General features: G+C 42.8%; 1 protein-coding gene across 1 annotated transcript; it reads right to left on the reverse strand.

Annotated features, from left to right (window-relative positions):
* Positions 1–4,390: 4,390 nt before the first annotated feature.
* Positions 4,391–20,403, reverse strand: wscd1b (WSC domain containing 1b). Its single transcript, XM_076102479.1, has 8 exons — positions 20,007–20,403; positions 11,015–11,129; positions 9,748–9,932; positions 7,149–7,270; positions 6,392–6,581; positions 5,245–5,409; positions 4,951–5,151; positions 4,391–4,743 (listed from the first exon to the last, which is right to left on the reverse strand). The coding sequence occupies exons 1-8, from the start codon at positions 20,401–20,403 to the stop codon at positions 4,391–4,393; spliced, it is 1,728 nt and encodes a 575-aa protein (XP_075958594.1).
* Between the last annotated feature and the right edge of the window lie 369 nt (positions 20,404–20,772).

The raw sequence follows: 20,772 nt of genomic DNA on the forward strand, positions 1-20,772 counted from the left end.
TCCCTGACTTTGACTTTGAGGAAAAGACAGATGTGGAAATGACACCACCCTGCAGGTTTAGGTTTTAGATACTCATAGACAGGTTCATAACTGACATGTGAAAATGTAGATGCTATCTATATTTTAAGATGTTAACTCATCCCCAATCACTGCTCTTAACAGTCCATTGAATATCACCTGAAATACTTAAGAAATAGCGTATATTACGTGCAGTATGTGTGTTTTCCACTCATTAAAACCTGTGTGTCGGCGTCCTCAGTGTTAACACACTGATCAGCAGAAAGGCTGCAAATGAGGAAAACAACCCGTCCGTCTGAAGTGCGTGGGTGCCGCTAAGGACTTCGGTCAATATGCTATTTTTGGTAACACAACGTACCCGGCTCGATCAGAGGGTGGCACTGCAGTTTGAAAAGGAGCATCATAAAAAGGATACAGCACAGGCCTAATGTGTTGCATGATAATAGTGTCTATCAAGCTTTGATACACATTTTAAAATAATTAAAGTCTAAAAACTATTACTTTAAAATCATTTTTCATCAAAAAATCATTTATACATGCAGAACGCCTCAAAAACAACCAAATAATGAACCAATTCTTATTTAAAATGTTACTTTATCAGCCAAATGTACTTCATGTATCAATAGTGAAGGTACTCATAGTGCAGAATGGCCCCTTTCAGTGTTACAGTATTTTGTTATAATTTTTCTATATTTTTAAATTACTGATGCACACATTTGTTTGTTGTTGTTGACATAATTCTAATTACTGTTGAACAATTGAATCTGTTACAATGCAGCCTATTTTTATAAACAGATCATGTACTTTTACTAAAATCTTTATCTGCAAAATAAGTAATAACCAGAGCGTCGAGCTAATTGTAGCAGGATAGAAAGTGCTATATTTCCCTCTGAAATGTAGAAGTCTAAAGTAGCATTCAATTGACATACTCAAGTTAGTTTCTGAAAATTGTACCTAAATACAGTATTAATGTAGAAAAAGAAGAAGGCTCACTTGTGTTTATTTTATGGAGCTACAGGTCAGCACTGATTGGTGGAGAGTTGACTCCTGTTTGAGTGTCCTCCACCCCTGATGTAGAAAAGAGTAGAAGAGAATAGAAACCCTTTGATGCTGCTGTTTATTATTATGTATATGTGCATACTACAATTATGGTTACTGTATATGCATTCTGTGTATTCTATTTCATCTTAGTCTTTATCTTGTGTTTTTATCTTACTTTATCAAGTGTGTTGTTTTCGTCCTATTTTCCATCAATTATGCCATTCTATTCTTGTTTTTATGTCCATTCTATTTTCCCTTATTGTAAAGCACTTTGTGCTGCATGTCTTGTATGGAAGAGGCTGTACAAATAACTTCATATGAATGAACTTAGTTTCTTTTTCTCTTAGTTTCTTTAGTCGTCACAGTATTTGTGTTACCTGTACACACACCCTCTTCCTCCTCTCTTTGTGATTCACCTGAAGCCTCACTGATATTGACATTGTGTGTTCTTTGAGATTCCTCCTGAGCTGTCAGGACCGGCTCATGTCCCTGTGACTGGGGGGAGAGGAGGCTCCGACATCATCTGCATCCAGCTGCATCCTCCTCTTCTCTGCCTTCCTCTGGGCCCTTCCACTAGAACTGAATCCTTGTAGTGAAAGTCCCTTCTCTCTCTCTCTCTCTCTCTCTCTCTCTCTCTCTCTCTCTCTCTCTCTTTTTTTAGAGAAGAAAGGCAGTATGGACACCACATATTTGTGAAACAGATGGTGTCGGGCGTCTTAATATACGCCAGACTAGCTGTCAGTCCATTCAGTGTTTGTGACAGACACCTGACTGTGAGGCCTTATGGCACTGCTTCACAAATGAAGCTTAGTCTCAAACTCGTCCGAGCCTCTGGGAATAACTGTTAGAGACAATCACCATGACGAGCCTGCATGCTTGTCATCCAGCCCTCGGTGAACAGTTAAAGCCACCTATACAGATGTACATGCTGCGCTTGTTCATCACGTCTTACTGTTGTTTCTTTTTGAAAGACATTCAATTCATTTTTACCTAAAAGATAGCTGCTGTTTGTCTGTGAAGCTCCAGAGACATCCAAATACAAATAGGATCCTTCTTATCTACAGCAGCCCAAATACTGCAATCTGTTGTCAATGATTTCTCTTTATAAAAACAACACTGACATGTCAGCACATAAAGTCGATATGGGGAACATGTTAGCATAAGGTTTCCTATTTACACAGCAGATGTGGAGAACATTATCTTTTGTTCTTCTTCTCACCTGATGAATATAAGTCCAATATTCACTCTGAAGGGGAGACCCTACAGGTGAACAGAGTAAACATTTGGACTAATAGATATCACCATGACATGTTTACTTACATTCAGACAGTTATTTTCTGTTTAATATGTAAATGAGGCGTTATCTAAGGTAACATGTGGTGATTTTAGGAGAAATCCACAGACACAAATAGACAAAGTAGTCAAATAAACACCTAAATGTATATCTTGAATGTTTTCACTAGTCTGAAAGAAGACCAACATCTCTAAAAAGACATGAATGTGCATGAATGTCTTTGCCTGAGGACTCACAGTCCTGTGTTACCGTTGCAGAAGGACAGGCTGATTCAAATCCCTCTTTATCTACTTTGGTTTGAGATCCTGTCAACAGATGCAGAACTCTCTGTGTTTGTTGTGAGTAGGATGGCAGCTGAACTCTTGATTTGGAATCCTGAATTTCCACATTAAAAACAAATTTAATTCTCTTTGCAGTCAAGCGGCTACCATATCTCTGGTTCAGATGTTTCTGACGGGCGGATAAGGAGTCCAGTAGAGACCAGCACACACAGCTGATGCTTCCGCACAGTGCTGCAGTTGTGTGTCACAGGGATCTAGTTCACAGCAGGGTTGTGAACCAGCTCATGAATCCAGGGATTGAGGCTGCTTCCAGGGATTAGATTTTGCTTTAACATTCAATGTTGGCACTTGTAGCTGGAGGACTCTAACCTTGTGGCTTGTAGCTGGAATCTTGCCTCGGCCCAGTGACAGCGGTTGGTGGACACAATATCAAGGAACCTGTGCAGTCCAATATAACAGCCCTGCAGTGGATCTGTTGTGAAACTTTAATGTTCAGTTTCGATGACGCTGTGTCAGAGAGCGGTTTGAGACCAGAGCTTATGATGTTTTCCTGGAATTTATTTTATTTGAGTGTTGATATTTTACCAAAATGAAAAAAGCTTTTGTTGCAGACTACTGCACGTGTTAACATCGTGCCTCTCGTCATACAGTGACACATCTTTGTATTCCTCTATTTGTAATCTAGCGATTCAGATATCAATACTAAAAACCTGGTGACTACATTCAATAAGTCACTTGTTCTTCTTTTGAAGCACCAAGAGAGTGAAAGCAGATCAAGGTGTGCATGCCTCGCTCTGAAACGTTAATGCTTGTCTCACTGCAGCCATAAGGTGGCACTATTCTTCCAGTCTACAGTCAGAAACAATCACAGCTGTGGGTCTGCACATCTGCAATATTTTAGCAAAGTGAGAGCAGAGAGTGTGTTTCTTTTAGCCTCTGTTTGAGCTTGCAGAGACCACTCTGAAGACCGTCCGTTACATTGTGACAGACTAACAGGTGACCTCACTAACCTGTTGAAATGGTCCTCGGACCATTGAAGTGATACAAGAGTAAACGACTTCAACGTTTTAATGAAATAAAAGTTTACAGTCCAAAGCAGTTCCATTGTGATCAACATTTGTCTGAGTCCATGTACTGGTTGCATTGAGAGTCCTTGCGGCCACACGCAGCAGCTTGGAGGCGTTTGTCCACCATGATGGCAAACCTGTAGCAGCCAGAGAGAAACTCAATGTAATCTGGCTCATTCTAATGCTCATCTGTGTTAGTAGGACCTTTTTATGAACATGGGTGCATGTTAAAAACACAATATATGTACTAAAGTGAAAATATAAAGAGCCACAGAAAGCCCTTTTCAAAGGAATGAGTCCGTCCAGGATTTACCCACTCGTGTTTGTGCAGTCAGGCACTTCGCCAGATAATCCCAACCAGAGGCCAACAAATCCTGTCAAATCCTGTCTGAGTATTCATTTGTCGCATGTGCAGCTCTCACAGAGGCAGTCTCGGCCCCCGAGGCCCCCAGCTCTGTTCGCCATTGGATTTCACGATGGATTGTCATGTTTCCTCCAGTGACCTCCAGTGTGTTTCCATGACTCTACAGCCGTTCACGTTACGTCTGGCTTATTAAAGAGTCAGGTGGTCCACTTATCAGCCAGCGTGTGTCCGTTCCCCACGGAGCACCCAAGGAAGAACTTTTCTCTCGCTAAACCCCAGCTGGACCAGTCATTTAAAGGACTAAGAGCATGACCTTGTCAGATCATCATCTGGGAAGGTACTCCTCTGGAAGTCCGCTAAAGTTCCTCCTCTGCAGTGCCTGGTCGACAGAATGAATGAAGGGGTCGATCATCCGTCTCATGTCGGGAGTGAATGGGTCAAAGGAGGGCCCCGAGGCCCCCGAGCGTTTGAAATGACCGTCCTGGTTGCTCTGGGCACAAATCAGCCTCTCCTCCGTCATGGTGGCGTTCAGGAAGGCTGTGATGACACGGAGCTGAGGGAGGAGGGCCGTCTGCAGATCCTCGTAATGGACCACCAGCAGGCGCCGTCCGAACTTCAGCCAGCTGAGAGCGTGGGACGCCCACCAGGGGGCGTAGCTGGAGACAAATTCTGGCCATTCTGCAGGTGAAAGACAGCACAGTTGGGGACATTAAGCCTCATTTCCACTGGCGGTTCGGCTCGACTCAACTGTTGACCTATTTTATGTTTTGATGTCTTAATTAGTTATTAATTATTTTGACTTGCATGCTCTTTCTTTTGTAGCCTGAGAACTAAGAATCACGGTGGTTGCGGTGCATGTGAAAGTAAAGAGCCGGACAGTATTACCGTTGCTTTTCCACTGTGCGTCTGTGGCATGCCCTAAATGTCCAGCGCACTTGCGGTTGAACTCAGCCACGAGGGAGCGGTACGGGTTTCGAATCAGCAGGATGGCAGAATCGAACATCTCAATCTCCTTCTGACCGCTCTCGTGGGTCTTCACGCAGATGCTGCGGCCGCTCTTCCAGTAGTCCTTCTCCCCTTTAAAACCTGGTGCAAATGAATAAAATAATGGATAACGGTCAGCTGCGAGGGCAGTATGTCCCCGAGCGCTCACTCAAACTCTCCTTTGTCCTCCCCCACCTCTGTTGTAGAGCGTGCCGTCGAAATAGAAGCTGCCAGTGTAGTAGCCAGTCACAAGCTCGATCAGGTGTCGCACCCAGGTGTTGCCCGCACCAGGAAAACTAGAAAGGGCCACCAGGGAGCTGGATCTCTGCGGCAGAAACATCCTCTCTTTGCACATGGAGTCTGGAAGGAGAGGTCGTTATCGCTTTTAGTTACAAAACAAAGCAGAGATGCACCCGATCACAATTCAGTGGAAAGCTCTTCTAGTGATCACATTTCTTTGTCTTTATTTGTCAAGCATATTACCATCTAATTGACATTTGTATATGTATTGTATGTTACATGAATATAAAGTATTGTAACAGACAAATTCGCTATTAACTGAATTGTATTTCTCATGCCAAAACACAGTACAGCTGTTTTGAGGGTGGCTTCAGCCACAGCTGCTTTTTGTTCTCTCTCCGTCACTAGCAGCCATGACTGTTTCACGAGGACGCTACGTTTTTCAATGTAGTTTTAAAATGTAGTTTTAAAATGTTTTTTTATTTGTGTTCATGGATGATAAGACCCAAAATAAACACTTCAAGCGGACTACTGGATAGCTGGAAGCAAATTATGTAAAGGTGCAATACAAAGGGGATTTAGAGCATTAATATAGCATCACACAACGGTTATCTATGTAAAGATATAGTGGGGTAATGTCTGCCTGAGCAGTGAATGAAGTCTCTCCCTCTCCGTGTGTTGTAATCAGAGCTTCTCCTTGTTTTGTTCACATAGCCACGTCGTGCTATTAGTGAATGTTAGTGCATGTGAGGGAGAATGTGCATGTGAGCGTGCCCCACAGGTTAGCCGTCGGCCGCTATTCTGCACTGCTTTCATACAGCGTTTACAGCTGATAACGTCGTCGTAGGAGCGTAGCACCCACCCTCTGGTTCCCCCTCAGGGAAACCCTGTTAGCTCAGTCAGCATTGTTGCTGTAGTTTGCACTGTTAGCACCGTTAGCTGCGAGCCGTCTGCTCAGCGACGTTAATAGGCAAAAGAAATACTCCAATCTCGTATTTAGCTGAACAGCTTCTGTATAGAAACGCTTCTGTCCCAAGATTTTTAATAAGCGGTTGATCACTGTGACTGTGATTTCGATAAGTGCAGATGATTGTTATCTCACCAAGCACAGGTGTGTGATACACCTGGTAGTGGGCATGCTCAGTGGGCACCGTGGCTGTGGAGTTGGCGGTGTGATTCAGCCCAGTGTCCTCCACACACTGCTGCTTGTCAGACTGCTGGTTGAGACTGAAAAGAGACGACGTCCACGTACAGAAACAGTGGGGCTTCTTGAACACAGCCAACGGGAGCTCCTGCAAACCAAAAGCACAAATGTTCTCCGTGTCTTCCTATGACTCATCACAGTTACCTTTCTTTCCAAAGACGTGTGTTCTATCCGTGGGTCACCTGTCAGCTCAGTTCAGTGGGAGAGTGGGCATCACTCCATGCCTCATTATTTTTTCTCACTTTTCCAGGTGAGCAAATGCTCAGTGTCAAAGTACAAGGACCGACGCCAGTAAACATTTTAGAAGAGTTGTGCATAATCACATGCACACACACACCACTGTGAGAATTAATCACAATGCAATCACCACCTGATGGTGGAATATTTCTACCAGCCAATTCTGTTATTCTGTTTTTCGGCGGAGACGCAGCTGCATCCAGTAAGATGTCAGTGCAGAATCCAGACTATCTGCTTCTCATTAGAGGCACATTAAACCTTTAATATTCAGCAAAATCCAAGGAGCTCTGCGCTCATGTGCCCTCCTGGGAGGGGAGACAGCTCTCTGAGCTACGGAGTCTCATCTCCTGGAAGAAACAGAAAGCTACTTGCAATAAATTGATCATCAGGTCCATCATTTCAGAGGCCTAATTCCAACCTTGTCTGTGCAGGTCTCGATGCAGGACTGCGTGGTTAGGTTGGGCTGAAAGGAGTCGATGGGGAAGGTGCCAATGGTGCTCTTCGTCAACTTGAAGCAACCGCGGTAGTGAACATTTCTGACTGGAAGTAGACAGACACACAAGACAATAGTTGCACACTAGTGGAAGGTGAACAAGAATGGATTTGACAGGATTCAGCTGCATAAACCAGCACTTAGAATTGAATTAATGTATTCACTGATGAGCGCAAATAGAGGGTTTACTTAGAAATGAATTGTCAGATTTTTAAAAATAGAGTTACATCGACATCAGGGTTGAATTTAAATGATCCGTCTCAAAGTGTTTCTGCCCTAATAATTACATTCCTATACTTAACTGTATTCTGGTGTATAATACATTCACAATTCAGCTGCAAATCTCCAGAGACACCCAGCCCACTAACCATGAATATTAATACTGGATATGGTATAAACTCCTTATATAATATATTTGACCTTGCCAACATCAATAATGTGGCGCATACTCTATTTTAAAAATACAGAAAACCGTTCTTGTAAGAGAAATGGTCATGTTTAATCAGTACTGATTGTTTACATTATTATGTTTATGTACATTATTATGTATCATGTATGTGACTAACAGCGGAGTCACATACATGTTGCTTAAATATGTTGCTGTTTTCAATGAAATGCACAGTAGCTGAAATCATGGTGCACCAAGAGCTATGTGTGTCATGCTCCCTGCAAACAAGGTGTATTCTGTGATACACAGTCTATAAACTCCACAGTCCAATCAATCAAGTGTTAGGTTGCACATTACTCTCACTTTGCCCAAACTATTTTACATTCTGAGCATTTTTGCCACTAAAAAGAAGAAGTAATGAAGGGAAATCCAACAAGCTCGAGACATCAGAGATGACAAAGACATCAAGCATAGGGCTGGTCATGTTCTATATGTCTGTGTACTCTACGGAATTCATTTTGAACACAAAGTCTTTGAATTTGTTTTTTCTCACAATAATGTCTTTAGATTTTACGAAAGGCTCTGTACATTTGCTAAAGCAGCTGGGCTCTGCATTTTTAAGCAAACTGGTCTCAAATATAGGAATAAGTAGTCCATTTGTTGGGGACTATTTTCAGCCTTGGATTAATACACATTTAGTGCTCTAGTGCAGTGGGTGCTGCAACACCCCGGGGTGTTTCGAGGACAGACCAAGGGTATTGCAATGTACGGTCTATGTCTATATATCACTAAGACTGGTTGATGGTAGCTATCCGGGACATGAGAGCTGTCCAGGTGCACATCAGACAGATATAATGAGTGTGACGGAGAGATGAATCTTTTACTCAGCCTGCATCACAGTCTGAGACGACCAAAAGAAGTCAAATTAGACTGTACGGTGAAAACCACTTGGCTCACAGTGAGGGGAAGTTAGCTGTCATCTGAAAACCTGCCTAGCAACACAGCCTAAAACTAAGAGATTTCAGAATAGGCCCATATTATTGCAGCCACTTACTTCAGTTCATATTTATCCCATAATTTACATCAAGCTGAATGTATGTGTTGTGTGTTCAGTGGCTTTCTATTTTTAAAATGTTCTTCTCTATAGGGGTTGCCACAGTGAAAGGAAAAACTAGATCATGACCAAATAAAGCACAAAGTGCTGTACAGAATATACAAATTTATAATAAAACAAGGTGAAACACAATAAAAACAATCCCTATAAAAGCATGTCGTGGTTTAAAAATGTTGTGTAACTAGTGAGTATTTCTGGATGGTGTATGTGTGACTCACTGGTGTGTTTTTTAATAGTTTTTGGACAACAGTGGAGCTCAGAGGAATGTGTAAGGTCTTGGTTACACAGGCGGTATTTGTTGGAAGGATTAATTCAACAATTGCTTCAGGTCTGGTTTTGGCCAGACCTGAAGCACAGACCAAGCACAGACGTCTAACATTGTAGGACAAACACTGCGACGACCACTTCAACAACCAAATACAGGATAGATGTAGTATTAATATATGGCTTGAGATTGCCCATACCATATACGTTGGTCACGGTTTGGGGCTAGCCACAACAGCTAGCATTAGCATCAAATTTGGGGTCCGATTACTTTATGTATTGTGTTGGTAACGTTAGCACCTGAGACATTCTCTGTCTTGATGGGTTTTTGTTGTGTGGAGTGAACATGGGCACTCTTATTGTTATAGTTATCGTTTCTCTTTGACGAGACTATGCAAGTTTACTGCTAACAGCTGGTTAGCTTAGCCCAAGGACTGGAAACAGCTAGCCTGGCTCTCTTTGAAGGTATATTAAACTGTTTTTATATTTTAAAATAATAAAAAAAGCATGGAGATTTTCTATATGCCCTGCAACGCATTTTCGCTTTGCACTTGTGAGAAACAGCTTTTATCCCTGCACTACATACATATATATGTGCGAGCAGCGCACCGTTTCTTTGACTGACGCAGCATTCTGTTGACAGAGTTTATTTCATTTTGAGAATTTAAGTTTTCTCACTCGTCTGCACCAACACAGCAGCTCATGTAGAGAATAAATAGCAAACAGCACCGCATCTTCTCTGAGGGAAGTGGACTCACATTTTCTGTGACCTGGCAGCTGCTCCTCCACTTTGTAAATGGAGAGTCGGCCCACGCCTCCGCAGGGAGACCCCCTCTCACCCCGACACACCAGGCCGCAGTCCTCCTCGGGGGCCCGTGTGCTACTGATCCGGTTCCCGCAGTGGCATTCGGCTCCAAACTCCAGACCTGCAAACTGGTACCCGCTATCCACACACACACACACACACACACACACACACACACACACACACACACACACACAGATAAAAACACAGTTAATGCCCTAGCCAGGGGCAATGCATCACCTCAAGCTCTTGCCCTCAGGCTAAGCCATTCCACAGGACATTAGTTAACATTTCCAACTCATCATTTAACTCAGAGTTCTCAGCATTAAATCTACAGCATGGCCCGTCCCCGGTAATGTTCGTCAGTGCTTCTCTCTCTTCACTCATCTGACTGTGCGATGCCTTTTTTTTCCAAAACTGAACTGCGGTCACCTCTGATCTGTACTTTACATATCAAGGCTGTTGTGACTCATCCTCTCTTTTTATCCTCCCTCCTTGGGAAAGACAGAGTTGACCTTTTCATATATGTCCTTTTGAAGCTTCCTCATAAATTGCCTTGACTTTTTACTTTTTACTCATTGCGGTAATTGGCCCACTCAGGTAACGAGCACGACTGCTTTTCATGCGGACAGGGGATTGTGGAGGAGGGCGGGGGGTTAGTGGGGCCGTCTGACTGCATCCCTCTGTCCCCTGCTGTTCTGTTTCGGTGGGGCTACGCTGCTTCCTCACTGCTATGACATTTAGAGGAATAATTCGTTGAGTTTGCCACGAAAAACCCAACTGCCTCACCCTGTTTCCTTGCAGCTTTGGACGGTCGTTACAACTCAGCTCACAGCGAACACAGCTCACAGCGAACCAATCGAGGGAGATTCACAGTACGGCCACAGCAAAGCACATATCTAACCTCTGATTTATTCACTAACCGCTGTAGTCAGCTCATTCAGCTTCTAACACACACACACACACACACACACACACACACACACACACACACACACACACACACACACCTCCTTCCTTCTGCAATAGATCAAGCCTTCTGTCCTGGCCTGCTCTTCACTCCCCCCCCCCCCCTCATCTTTTACTGTCATCCAGCCACCTGGCTCTCCGCTGGCTCCAAACACAGGAGGCATTCATGGAGGAGACTGAGATCCAAAGCGTTTACTCAAACAGCAGGCCCTCTGTGGCCCCTTCACGGCAGCCCGCCACGAACACATTACCTTTCTGAGCAGGTGTCTTGACACAGAGAACTGGTCATTTTGCGCAGGTCATAAAGCATGGTTCCTCCCAGCGCACGAGCAGTGGCATTGTGCAGAAAGCAGCCCATGTAGGTCCCTGCATGTGAGAGAAAAGCATTGAGTGAAAAACATCCCTGTAAAGGAGCTCAGCAAGTTGCAATAGATAAGTGTCAATTTGAAAAGTGTGCTTGAGATTACAACAACAATTTGTCAACAAAACAAATGTATTAGATATTCAGTTAATCCTTTTGATAATTTGTCAAGACAAAATATGAAACATTCTTTGTTTCATAAGCATGAGGAGCTGCTTCTTTTCCTTCGTTTTATTTGAATGTTACTTGAACACCGTTGGGGTTTTGCCATCGTTAGTCGGACATAATAAAGCAGTTTGAAGGTGTCACCTTGGGCTCTGGGAAATAACAATGGGACGTTTTATTGACTAAATGATCCATCAATCAAACTAATTGACAATTTAACTGAACATGAAAACAATGAGCAGTTGCAGCCCTAACACAACATGTATTACACCAAATATGAAGTCAGTTCTCAGGTTTATTCTTAGACTCTGAGCACGTTTACCAAAAAGAAAAGAGAGAATTTGAATGAATTCCGATAATTCGGCTGTGCCATGCCATGGCACCAAATTCCCCCCTTCTTACCCCCCCCTGCTTTCAGCCACCTTGCTGGCACCTCACCCATCTTCCAACACGGCCTTCATTTTGACTCAGAATTACAGGGTGAAAACACCAGCGTTGCTGTCGCGGCTGGAGATATTTCTAAATGCACTTTGTTCCATGTGATACGTTTTACTGATGCGCATGAGCACAATGCGCACATCCACAATTAGCCGTAATTTAGACGTAAACCAGACTTCCTCTGTCTTAACTCTGGCACTGGCAGCATCCTCAAACGGTGCCAGTGCATCATCACTTACTCACAGTTATTGTGAGCCATGATATTCAACTAATTGATAACATGACGAGACCCTAATTTACCATCCAATATAGATGATTCTCATTCCTACGTTACAGGGAACCTATTGACTTGCACTCGAATAACAACCACTCCTGTAGAAAGGAGGATGTAACGCATAATCGGCTCTGACAGACTATTATGATGTGCTGACAAGATTAAGGCTCCATATAAAACGTCAACCAAATTCAGCCTTTGATGTTATCCTTGTCTTTGCCACATTGCTACATCAAAATCAGCTCAGCTGACACATAAAAGTCTTCTTTAGAAATACCAGTGTCTGTGTGGAGGGCAGCATATGCATTTCTTTTGTGTGCAGACTTCATTTACATCTCGCCCCTTGGGTCTGAGACGGTTATATTTTTAGGTTATATACTAGATGTTCTTACTCACTCGGGAAGTGTATGTTGCGAACAATAGAGTCTGGTTTTGGTGAGTGCATGCAGTTAATTCCCCCAATGTTGGCCTTTTGGTTTATTTCACAGGCTTTGTGAATTTGTATTCATGGATGTTTTAAAGGTTTCAAGGACTCCGAGGATTCAGCTTTTTTATGTTTACTACCCACATAAAAATAAACTGATGCCAACTGGCCAAAGAGGATTTAAAAATAAGTGCTGGGAGGACTGTAGAGAAGTGGAAGCAAGGTGCACGGACGAGATGGACGCAAGCGATGGACCGTGAAATCTCCTGGCAGCCCGAGCATCGCTATATCGAATTTGTGATTCAATCAGTCTGCGATGTCCTCTGAAGCCCGTCCAGCGCATTGTGCTGGGCGAGGCTGAGCCGCCAGCCGCCTCGGGAGACAACCACTAGAGAACTCCAGCAGCTGCTGCCTGAAAGCACTAAGAGACCGGGGCTCTGCCAAAGTCTGTGGCAGGGAGCATCTCAAGAGGCATCACCTAAGGTGAGCCCCCCCCCCCCACCCCCAGCCCCTCATCCATGCAGCGGGGGCAGGTCATTGCTTTAATCAAAGTGAAGGAGATGCCTCAGTTAATGGAGGGAAGCAGGCCCCAGATCCCATACATGATAGAAATGACTGCACTTAGGCCTGACACTGTGTTGCTTTCTTAAACACTGAGACAGAATGCCGTGCTGGAGCCGAGTCGTCCCCACAGGATTGGATGGAGACTAATGACGAGGATGGCCGAATACGAGGACATGGGACATGTGCACTGTGTGTGTCCTTTTAGAGTGGGCTGAGGAGGGTTCACTGTCTCGCTGGGTCTATAGTATCCTTGCAGAGGAGAGCCATACAAACTGCAGCTGAGGGGTCTCAACACGTGGTAGGCTGGTCTGACCCCCGGTCTGGGTCAGATCATCTCTGCAGGGTTCCTGATATTGAACAACCTGAAATACCCAGTGACTGTGACTAAATCCGTCAGAAGATGTACAAGAGTTTGGTTTGTGGGACAGATACAATGAAATGATGATGATAATAATAATATAAAGCATATAATGACTCAATCTATCCATAAAAGTCTAATGGGCAAAGATAATAAGAATAGAGTTAAACATAAAGATTTATAAAGGATATCATTTCAAAGACACTATAAATATCTGTAATAGAAGTATTAAAATGTTAAAGTGCATAGCTTTCCTGTAGGGATGATGTAAACAGTACATTTGTCACTTAAAAATATATTCAACAAACTATGATAAAACAGTTTATTGTTCTTTCCATAACAAAAGGTTGTATAACAAAGAAAGCAGAGATGTTATGTGAACCTTTAAACCACGAGTCACTAATAGGCGGACCGCGGTATGGGTCCGGACCCATACACCGCTGTGTCTGGACCCTGGACCTAAAACCGCTAGATAATTGAGAATTATTACATTTTCACAGAGTGCTTCTATTTCAACCGGCGCAGCTTTTCCAGCCTTTACGGCTTGTTCAGCAGTGCAGGAAACACACCGACCAATTACATGCGTTGTAAATCACATCACGTGATGCTGCTCAGCCAATCAAATGTGTGTATTCTCATAAACTTCCCGACTTGAGTGAGATTTACACACACAATACGTGAATCAGAGAAGTTATTTCACATGAAGAGAAAAGAGAAAAAGTGGTGAGTGAGACCAGAGAGACCAGAGTCTTCAACCAAGAATGGACATATATGTTAATTCTTCATGCGAACAGATTAAAACCAGTTTGTCTCATATGTTCAGAGAATGTGACGATTATTAGAAGATGACAAGAATATAATATGGAGGCTTTTTTGGGTGACATCACTTCACCCTGAATGAACTGAATTTAAAGCTGCAGGACAATTCAGTTAAATAATATTTTCTAAAATGAAGTCCTTTATTTTAAGATAAACATATTTCAAAAGCTTTCTGTTATGTATTTCATTTTTTGAATTCAGTCCTAATAACATTTATTTATCATCAGAGTATGTATTATTTATAATTCATCCAGTTAAATTTGATATCTGACAATAAATATTGTTGAGGTGTTATTCAATTGAACTTTCTTTATTTGATTTGACAGTCAGCTGTTGACTACATACAGACGTTAATACAACTACTCGGCTCCTTTAATATATATGGGACTAAATCATAGAACAAGTTAGACATTACTGTGATGTTCTGGACTTTTAATGAGGAAATTCTCTCTAACTGGACCTCGTTGAACTTTAATTGAATACCGCTGCTTTAAACCTTTCCCTAAACCATCCTTTTAGTTTCTGATATGAATCAAAGAACCCTGTGCTCGCTGTCTCATCTTTGACTGATGTTCAATTATAGGGTCTTTTTTAGAGAGAGAATATTAACTGTATGTATAAATAGAGAAGAAATGATTGCGATGAACAATAAGGGCCGTGTATCAGGATCAAAGGACATGATTAGCCGTAATGTGTTCAACACAAGCAGGTATGTTGTGTGCCTTTTCTGTGTAGTTTCTCCTTCACACTGACAGTTACACACGGTAACGCAGTGTGTTCGGACTCTCTTCTTCTCAACGGTGGGTTTTAGTGTTAGCTTTGCTCAAATAAAAGACAGAAGCCTTTGTGTAGTAAAAGATTGAAGTGTTTTTTCTCTACTTTTACAATATTACTATTCCTTTATGTTTATAGAACACAGAAAGAACATAAAAGAAGATGTGTATGTATCTTTTCAGGACCTTCGGTTCGCCCAGAGGCCGTCCTTGTTATTATAACAACAAAATTCAGATGGCAGGTACTGTATATGACTTTATAATATTGCAAATTTGTGATTTTTTTATTCATAATTATACCAATTTAATCTCAGATAACATAACCACCCTCCCTCGGCCCTGTTAATATTTTTCTTTTCCCTTTCTGACTACCTAAAAGCTTTGCAGAGGAATCAACACAGACAACATAAAAAACTATGGAGACAATATCCACACAGAGAGTGTGGCTCCCACTGTGCAAGCCCGGCCATATGTCTTACTTCTGATCCTGCTGCACATCTCTGGCCGTAGTGCTGATGTGTACTTTACATATCAAGGAATTGTTGTGACGCATCCCTGCGAGGCACAAAGTCACAAAGTGTTATGCATCGCATACTTTTATTATAAAATGTTTGAAAAGGCAGGGCTCACGGATCTATGATTATCTGAAAATGAAAAATGCGTTTGCAAACCTTTCCACCTAGCTGTGTACTGTTATTACTGCTATGTGCTGTGTGTCAAAGTAGTCCGCGAAAAAGAGATGGAATAAAGACTTTTTAAAATAAAACAGTGGAAACATAAAGATTGAAAAGCAAACCAAAGACCTAGCCATATTTTATTACAAACACTAGTTTTAAATATGCATAGCATGATGATATTCTATCTTTCAATCCTTTGTAGTCTGGAGTAAGGCCTGACAGATATACAGTATAGGCATACACAGATGTATAGGTACCAGCCTATGGTATGCATCAGCATTTAGATATAGAGTAATTGCAGTCCAGAAATATATTTTTGAAGCAGTTTAGGAACAGTGATTTGTCCACAAGAGAGCATTGACAGGTATAATTGTACATAAAGAAATTCCCACTAAATCGCTTGTTCACAATTCTTTCATAACCAAATTTAAAGGAATTTATCAGAAATATTTGTCTATGTTTTTAGGTTATGATAAAAAACGAATACGGGACAGTAATTTATTTTTGGCCAAGAACTAGGCTTCAGCTGAGAGACCCGGATAACAAGATTGTGTTGCATGGGTGAGAGCTGTTTAATGACTGCATACTGGGGCTGAATAGTCCTGATTTAGCACCTTATCATTTGTACTTGACTCACAGTGATGAGAAACACTTAACCATTAAGTGTTCTCTTCAGTGCCCTGCCTTTATTTTACTAAGCAAGAAAGTGCCTCTCAAACCACTGGAGATACATCACAAAGGATATGTGACATTGGGGTAACATTGTAACTATGACTGAGGCAAACGATTGTTTTCACTGATGATGAAACTGTACATACATTTCTTTATTCATTTATTTGTAAGTTAGACGATTACGAGATCAAAATCAAATCAAATGTGAAGCTACAGTCAGTAGACGCTTAGCTTAGCATTAAGACTGGAAACAAGGCTAGCGTGGCTCTGTCGAAAGGCAACAAAATCTGCCTACTTTTAAAAGTAACATGTTATATCTTTAGTGTTTGATTAAAGTAAAAGCGACACGTGGTGGTTTTATGGAACGTTATGTGCTAGAGACGATTTCTTGGCTGGGAGCAGTGACTTCCTAAAGTCCTTGCCGGTTGCCTGGCAATATCGCAGTGATGTGGAAAAATGAAACAAACTGATCTAACGCGTCCATGAGTACATTTTAGAGGTGCTGGTAGGTGGATTTCTAAGCCTTAGACAGAGGGAGGCTGGCTGTTTCCAGTCGTTATGCTAAGCTAAGCTAACAAGCTGCTGACATTAGCCTCATATTTAGGCCTGCTGGATGGAACCAAAGCTTCGTAGTATCGATCTTCTCATCTAACTCTCAGCAAGAAAGCAAATAAGTGTATTTCTCAAAATGTCTATTGCTTCAACACATTGATCAATTATCAGAATAGTTAATTTTCTGTCAACTTAATCAACTTGTGGCCCTGACTGAAACTGAGAGCTTATTGTTTAATGATGTACTGTACCAGAGGGTTATGAATCACAAGTAGTGGGCCCTCTGCTTCTTCTTTGAAACCTTCCACCGGTTCCTCTTCTCGGAGCATATGGCACAATATACCTGGGTCATTTCATTCTGGGCAGTGGCGGGCCGTGCATTTTATACCTGGGCCTTCAGTCTTGCAGCTGAAACACCACCTAATAACCTCATGATGGCGCCACAGCTACGGTTATTTGTTTCTAGGGGTGTAACAATAGACGTATTTGTATTAAAACCGTTCGGTACGAGGCTTACGAAAATAGAACAATACGTTTGAATAATACTAGTGCATTTGGAAAATGCAGAAGCTTAAATTGTGGGAAATATAATGTTTTCGGTGGACTGCGCTCACGTAGGAGACAACGGGCTTTGTGACCTCTCAACCCGGAACAAAAAAACCAAAACAAAAAGCAGCTGAGGCCCCGCACTTCTGGGAGGCTAGGCTAAACTAGCTTAACAAACAATAACTCTGCGCATGACGCTATGCTTCGTCATTAGCGGACAATGCATATAGTCCAAATCTATATAATTAACACAATGACAACAACAAACTCACAAGAACGAGTCACATATATTCATATGACAACAGAGCATAACAAATCAATCCAGCAAACCTGCAGTGGAACACCTACACACTCAAGGGTCATTCAGATATTAGATGTAAAAAAACAAACGCAGTTGACTTACAAAATGCTGTTCACTTAAAGACAAACTCCATCCTCCTTTCTTTGTTGACAAAGAGTTTAATCCAACGGTTAAATCCCAACTCACAAATCCGTTCCTCCTCCTTCAGCCATTGAAAAAAAAATCTACACCAAGCAAAATGCAAAAAATGTCATAATTTCTTCCATATCTTTCAATTTGAACTCTTACTACCCCGACTAAGCCTCTGATGGCTACTTTAAGTTTTGTTTCACAATAGTCACGTGCTCGCCCACTGACCAATCACAGCACATGCTGCAGCTCACTGAAGTGCTGCACCTGGAAACTGAGCTGCATGTTAATGCTGACGTAGTTGTAGGCCAGCTAGCAGGCTCTGACACATCAAAGAATACGCACAACATGTCAAACTAAAGATCTGATTGGTTGAACACTATAACAATCAACAATATCGTCCCCATTCACTTAAACTGCTCAGGGATGCACTTGTGAGTCTGCAGGCCTCTGGCCTCTGTTCTTACCTAGAGACACAGAGGTGAAATCTGATTGGATAAAAGCTCTACTTAAAACAAGCTGCACTGGAAGCAGAGCAACTGAGGAAGACAGTAGCTGTGCATTGAGAGAATAAGATAATGGGAAAAATATTTTGATAAATTATAATACATGTAGTGTATTTAAGAAAAATGACGAAATTATAAAACAGCTATAACTTTGTGATTCTGTTTAGGCCAGCAGAGAAGGCCTTGCAGGCCCTGACGGCCTACCACTGGTCCTGGGTAATACTTTTCAAAAGAAACTGAAACTGATCTCATCCCTGCCTCCCAACGTTTCTCATCTGTATTATACCCTTCTTAGTGACTGACTGGTTGTGTAGTGTCTGTTTAAAAGAAGGATTAAGAGCTTTTGTAGGATGCTTTTCAAGAATGAGCTGGAAGAACAAATGCTCCACCGGAGGTAATTCCATTGTATTGATCATTTCCACAAAATGGGAAAGACACTGACGGGCAGTGTGAAACAACAGAGTAAATCTCCAGCAGTCAAGTAACAGTGAAGGCTCCTTAACAGCGAGGGCAAGTGAGGAATTATATCATTTTTATCTTCGTAATTACTCATTTATTTCCAAGAAACTACTTCGATGCCTGCCTGCCTTCAGTGAGGATCAGTGAGCACTTTCCCTCGTCTACAAGATCTGAAGCACCCACAAGTAAAACGTCATATAAATGTATAATGACGGCTGTCTAAATGTTCTAAGGTCATGATTATCTGTTCGTGAAATGTCAATGAAGCCTGTTGTGAGTGCGCCGCGGAGCCTCTGTGCAGAGAGCGCATTACCTCGGCTCCAGGCCACCTGAGCTAAAATGGTAAATCACAAAACAGAATATAAACTTGTGTATTCGCTCCTTCATATATTATTCACCAGGGAAACCACCGACTCCGTCAACACGTCTTCACCCAGGATATTTCAATCTCGCTCATCCTCTGCTCTATTTCAGATCAGCGTGATTGTGTCGAAGCTGAGTGCTTTTTCTCTCTGACCCTGCTTGTGTTTAATAGCAATAGATGTGCACAGAGTTGGCTCTACAAGGTCAGTTAACGATTGGCAAAAACCACACCAGATGCTGTGACGAGGCCACGCAACCACAAGTCTGTCGGGTCAACTGTCTTTTAGCAGCCATACGGAGAGTCGCTAAGGTTTGGAAAAGCAGACAACAAGTAGCACAACTTTACAGTGTTGGTTCATTTCTGTGCAGTTTGTGGTGAATAATATTAATTTTGTATCCACATGGTCAGCTGGTTAAAACAGTTGACTGCCTCTTACATCTTGTTATCATCTCACTGGCACACTAATGAATGTAAATAGGGCAAGCAGTGGTCACATGTTAGCATTACCACCGGCTGCTTTTGGCTGCTGGCCAGTTAGCTATAAGGAAAGATTATTAAGTTACAACTCAGCATTACTCCAGAAAAGAACTGGACTAAAGACGGGACGGTGTCAACTCAAGGTGGAGACAAGTCCAACTCTTCAGACTGAACTTCAAAGCTATAGGGTCGGTAATCTTGAGAAACCAGAAAGAGTACGCTAGAATTAAAAAATGATCCCAGTGATCCAACCCCTTTTCCAATGAAAGCGAGAGTGCATACATATGTAAAGAGAATTTCAACAAATATCACAAACCATGTTTCTAGAATTCCTAACCCACACTAGTGTTCAGTTGTACGTATTGAATGTGCGTAGTTATTTACCTTTATGTCTGCTGCTCCTGTGGAGAGGGACTCTCTGCTCTGGGCTCTCTGGCAGCAGACTGTGAAACCAGCGGCGGTGCAAGTGTTGCACCCCCAGGCTTTGGGAAGCGGGCCAGTGCCGCCCCGCCTTGGCTCCCCCTCCGGATGCGGGCTGAACTGCGGCGGCCCATCTGGTACGCGCCCTCACGCCCAGGCCCGCCCAGGCCCTGAGGACGGTGGGGGGTGCGGCGAGGGCCAGCAGTGGCGGCAGGCCGGCGAGGTTGGGCTGGGACACCCTGACACTGGAGCGCTGCAGGAGCAGAATGCTGCCCGCCATCAGATAGGCGATGCCCAAGCAGAGCAGCAGCACCTGAGCGCGCTTCAAGAGGCAGTGCAGCCTGTAGTGAGGCGCCGCCATGTTTAACCGTCTCTCTGTCCTCAGTGGAAGGCCATGTCAGGGACTAGGGAGAAGATGGGTAACCGACTTACGACTTCATGACGGCGGAAAGACCTGCAGCATCTGGTGATGTGGAAGACATTGGCCCTTCATTGTCCAATAGCAGCAGTGGAACAATGGATGTGTCACAACAGAGAGGGGCTTAAAATCCAAGGCTTGGGGCAGAGACTCCAGGATGATCCCTGGGGAAAAGCTGAGGCACAAAAACAGAAAACAAATCTGGATTTAAAGCAAGAGTTTTTCTCTGAGCACAATGAGGGAAGTATATGCCTGGGGGATTCGATGCACAGCTCATGTTGACATATGGGCTTGTGTTTCTGTCTTGCAGCC

The sequence above is a fragment of the Anarhichas minor genome, unplaced genomic scaffold (assembly GCF_050575085.1).
Source record: "Anarhichas minor isolate MPS153535 unplaced genomic scaffold, ASM5057508v1 ptg000027l, whole genome shotgun sequence".
Lineage (NCBI taxonomy): Eukaryota > Metazoa > Chordata > Actinopteri > Perciformes > Anarhichadidae > Anarhichas > Anarhichas minor.

What these genes read in the sequence shown, in the direction of transcription:
- wscd1b (XM_076102479.1), bottom strand. Translation starts at nt 20,403, where the DNA reads ATGGCGGCGCCTCACTACAGGCTGCACTGCCTCTTGAAGCGCGCTCAG. An exon ending in CAGGAGCAGCAGACATAAAG is followed by an intron (nt 11,130 to 20,006) that starts GTAAATAACTAC and finishes TCTCACATGCAG; the next exon opens with GGACCTACATGGGCTGCTTT. An exon ending in CGGCACGCTCTACAACAGAG is followed by an intron (nt 5,152 to 5,244) that starts GTGGGGGAGGAC and finishes CATTTGCACCAG; the next exon opens with GTTTTAAAGGGGAGAAGGAC.